Source organism: Bidens hawaiensis, unplaced genomic scaffold (genome assembly GCF_021521415.1).
Source record: "Bidens hawaiensis isolate Kalapana, Puna unplaced genomic scaffold, B.hawaiensis_p1.1 tig00043601_1, whole genome shotgun sequence".
Taxonomy (NCBI): Eukaryota; Viridiplantae; Streptophyta; class Magnoliopsida; order Asterales; family Asteraceae; genus Bidens; species Bidens hawaiensis.
The window spans coordinates 59,224-63,618 of record NW_027497737.1 but is presented as its reverse complement, the minus strand read 5'-3'; the positions used below and the strand labels follow the sequence as shown (position 1 = coordinate 63,618).

At 31.4% G+C, this 4,395-nt stretch overlaps 1 protein-coding gene across 1 annotated transcript; it reads right to left on the bottom strand.

Moving 5' to 3' along the window:
• Positions 1-2,774: 2,774 nt before the first annotated feature.
• Positions 2,775-4,159, bottom strand: LOC143594410 (heavy metal-associated isoprenylated plant protein 45-like). Its single transcript, XM_077073733.1, has 3 exons — positions 4,118-4,159; positions 3,291-3,366; positions 2,775-3,180 (listed from the first exon to the last, which is right to left on the bottom strand). The coding sequence occupies exons 1-3, from the start codon at positions 4,124-4,126 to the stop codon at positions 2,816-2,818; spliced, it is 450 nt and encodes a 149-aa protein (XP_076929848.1). The 5' UTR covers positions 4,127-4,159; the 3' UTR covers positions 2,775-2,815.
• Positions 4,160-4,395: the final 236 nt, after the last annotated feature.

Genomic DNA, 4,395 nt, shown 5'->3' with positions numbered 1-4,395 from the left:
CTCTAAGCCCACGGACCCGAGGCCCATTCTCATTTAACCCATCTTACGCAATCTAAGCCCAACTCCCTCCTTACTCGACATTAAACAATTAACAACGTGAAATCACTAAACATAACTTTCTTTATTTATAATTAAAATTTAGGATGTTACACAACGTTAGAAGAACATTAAAGCATCTTTCCCTAACAAATGACTTACATATTTACATGTTCATAAAACAACATGAAAGTTCTAAACTGAAGGTCAAAGAACACTTAGTATGTAAGGAAATAAAATCCATGTATGGGTTAATGCAGACATTATAATGTGACGAAATTTTTATACAATTATTTTTTATCAAAAACCAAGTGGATTAATATACCTACCTCAAAATGAGTGGGAGCAGCTAAAAACAAACTTGTCCTTATATAGATGACATTCTTCTGACAAGTATATGTTACATAATTCAAAACGTTGTTCATACATACTTTGATATGATAGATCTCAAAGATAACTCTTACGTAATAGATATCATAACATTCTGAGATAGACCCGAATGGACGTAGTTAGTTCCATATGTTTTACCTTAAAAGGGTCATTTCACATGTAACAAGAAATATTGCTCTCCTTTAGAGGATAATAGGATCATTGAGATTATTACCTTATGCTTCATTAAGTAGAAGCCTTATGTAGGTTCAAGTCTATACTCATTCGGATATTATTCAAATTACAACACACTAGATATGTCTAGGTTAATGTGAAGCATCTAAAATAGCATTAAAATATCTTTAAAAGAAACGAGAGACTATAATTTAATATGAAGAGAACTCAAACGATTGATTACCCTAAACTTCGTTATATTTAAAGATAACATAATGTAATTTTCGAGATAAATTCTTATGTCAGCGATAAATCTATCTCATGGAGGAGTCATAATGAACTGATAACAACAATCTAAGTTATAATGACATAATATGTTAATTAATCACAACACAATTAGCAATAAATGTTGTTGAAAAATTATTAGTGAACTCATAAGTTTATTAACTCCATATAAATTATATATTGAAGACTTAATGTGATAAAGTCAGCTACCATGTTTTATAAAACAGTAATAATTAGAGAGGTGTTGCATTAAATTTCGATATGAAACTAATTATTCGTTTATGAACGAATTGAGGAATCTAAATTTTTGTATCGAATACATTCATGATATGCTTAAGATCCGATAACTAAAAGTCTCGCCCATAAATATTATGAAAGCGCTTATAATAATGACGGGGTATTGATGACTATGCGCAACTACATATCATACCATGAATGATTAACTATAAAATTTCCTCATAATTTTTGATTTTGTACGTCTCTTAATATGTTCAGCATGCCTAATGACATACAGACGAATTAATATACAAATCACACGTTCTGAAGGGCTTACTTGAAAATTTTGACCATAACTACTTAGGTTTTAAATAAGGACTGCAGTATAATTAATGGGGGTCTTGAGATGATGTTCAATACAATGACTGTATTTCTGTACTCCAATTTGAGTTTAAAGCTAAAATGAGTGTTAACATCTCATCAGACTAATCTAATACTCATAATAAATGATTATGATGCCAAGTGAGAGAATGTAATGATAAATATAATATATATTTATTTATATAATATTAGATCAAAATACTAATTTATCTTATTATATATTAGTTTGGTAATTGTTGATGGGTCATATTCTCTTTAATTAACTAATAAAGGGTTTCCCCTTGGGTGTATATAAAGAGAGATAAACTATTAACATCATAACCTAATCTCATACACATCACAATTTTGTGTGCCTACTCTCTCCTAAACTGGGTTTCTCTAAAAAACCCTAACACCATCCTTAACTATACATCCTAAATGGGAATTCGATTAAACTGACAACTATGTCGTCTACATCCTTCTCCGATACGGTTACTACTCTCTATGCTATAACAGGTACACATATGATTAATGGATTTATCATATTATCATGTTTTTCATTATTACCATAAGGAATTGATCAACAAGCTTGGCCTACATTGCTTTTTTAATGTACTTAGGGATATGCAATCTTACTCTAATTGGTTGCATCTTGGAATATAGTTTCACGGGCATTCATCAAGGCAAGATATGTATACTTCTTTGATTTCTTCACAACTTTTTCTTTCAATAGGATATATAGTGCACACGTCCTCCCTAGTCTCTCTATATCAGTTAGTTGATTGGCTCTCAGTATCGATCATGTTTCCCGACTCCATACCTTCAGCCTTATTATTATTATTATTATTATTATTATTATTATTATTATTATTATTATTATTATTATTTGGCTTTCAAAAAAGCCGATTTTGTTATAATAAACTAATTGAAGATGATTGCATTATAAGGTTTTTGGCATCTTCCAAACAAATTGCATTTTTGTAAGAATTCAAGTATTTACATCGTTGGTCCGTTGGTAGTCATCTGTTGGTTGAATCTCACCAACCTCAACGACTAAATACTTCTTTCCTGTGGACATTAGAACTATGGACCATGAGAGGAAGATTCTGATGAAGCTTTTTGTTTTTTTCATTGGGGCCAAAACATGTGCCCTTCAATAAGTTCAACCAAACTCGGCTTAATCTTGTTGAGTTTGAAAGAAGAAAGCGGATTCTAAAATCCGGGTGTTTTTGTATATGATTTTTTAAGTCACAATGTAAAAGAAAATTCATGAGATTGAAAGCTAAAAGAGAGTTGTAATCGAAGAGAAAGAATATTCAGAAGTAATTATTGCATGGAAATTAATTAAGTGTTTACCAATTAAGCTAATACATATTTACATTACTGAACAAGTATTCACATTTTCATCACTAAATGCATTGCTAGCCCTTTCACTAAGTACACCAGTTGAAGAGTAAGGCATTTCCAGATGGCTATACGCATTATCATACCGAGGTTCATAGTAATTGTGAGTAAAGATCTCTGGCCGCTGCTCGTGGAAGTAAGTCGAGGGGTCGCTATGGTAACCGTACATGTCCGCGTACTGCTGTGTAAACACAACCATCTCCGGGTTGTTTGGAAAAGGCCATAACTCAGCTTTCTTTCCTGTCCTTCTAATTTTCTTCAGGACCTTTTCTTGATCAACCCATCCAGTCACTGTCACCTTTTGCATGTCCATGTCTATTTTAATATTTTCCACTCCTGAAAACATACACTATGTCTTTTAAATCTTTATATACACATAGATTGTTGTGTGTGCATGCATGCACTTATACATATATATGTCATGAATATAGGGAGAGAGATGGTACCATCTAAGTTTTGAAGGGCTCTTCTAATTTTACGTTCACAGCCATGGCAGTCCATGTTCACAATCATCTCCATTATCTGCTTGAAAAGTACAAAATAATTAATTTTAGTTGCACGGGTTTTTGCATCTTTGTTTTTCGGAATCGGCCAGAAAGCAAACCAACCAAACCAACCCGATGCGTGGCTGAGTTATGAATGAATTGATAATCAAATAACATAAGAATACAGAAAAAATAGTGCAGCTTAATTTATATTTAGACAAAATTCATATGTTTTGTTACTGTTTTATAAGTCAAAAAAAATATACGAGTCTTTAAATATTAAATAAATGTGTGTAGTTTTATATAAGTATTATGTAATATTGTTCAAGTAAGACTAATGTAGCTTATATGAAATTAACTGTTGGAACCATGTATACGTCAATTGTACTCCTTCACAATACAAGTTACAACTAGGATATATAAATGTATTTGATCTCATAATATAATGTTCTCTTTGATATTTTTGATTGATTATTCTATGGTTGACTTGGTTCTTAAGTAATTAATCAATACCTATTAATTTCTTAGATGTAACTTGGTTACTAAATGCATAAATTATCCAATACTTTCAAGCTACCGGTTTGGAGACAAAAGAAATTACGTATAAACACACCTCAAAATATGTTTTTGTAATTAATAGTATACATGAAAGATGGGTTGAAAGTTATTGTTTTGGTAAAACCATATCTAACATGGTGCGGAAACTTTTGTTATTTGTTCATTAACAATTAATATATCATTTAATAAACCTAAATCAAATAGTGAGAGAGAGAGAGAGAGATGCTCACTGATGTCATATTTGAGACTTGGAGGAATGAAAACACAGACTGTAATGGTTTGTGAGCCTTGAAATAGAGCTGTGCAAACAGTGTGTAATTTGGTGAATGAAGATAGAAGGGGTGGAGTTTGTACTTATATATATATACACACCCCAAAACTTCGCACACGTTTTGTTACTTGTGTGCCAAGTTTACGTGGTTTCAATAATTACTTAGCATATATGTTATTAATAATTTAATAATTCCTTCCGGACTACTTCTAATGGCTTTCGATACGAAACTACACC

Bases quoted from the DNA above. Each gene is read 5' to 3' on its own strand.
- LOC143594410 (XM_077073733.1), bottom strand. The intron at 3,181-3,290 runs GTACCATCTCTC...GTATGTTTTCAG, and splicing joins AGCCCTTCAAAACTTAGATG to GAGTGGAAAATATTAAAATA.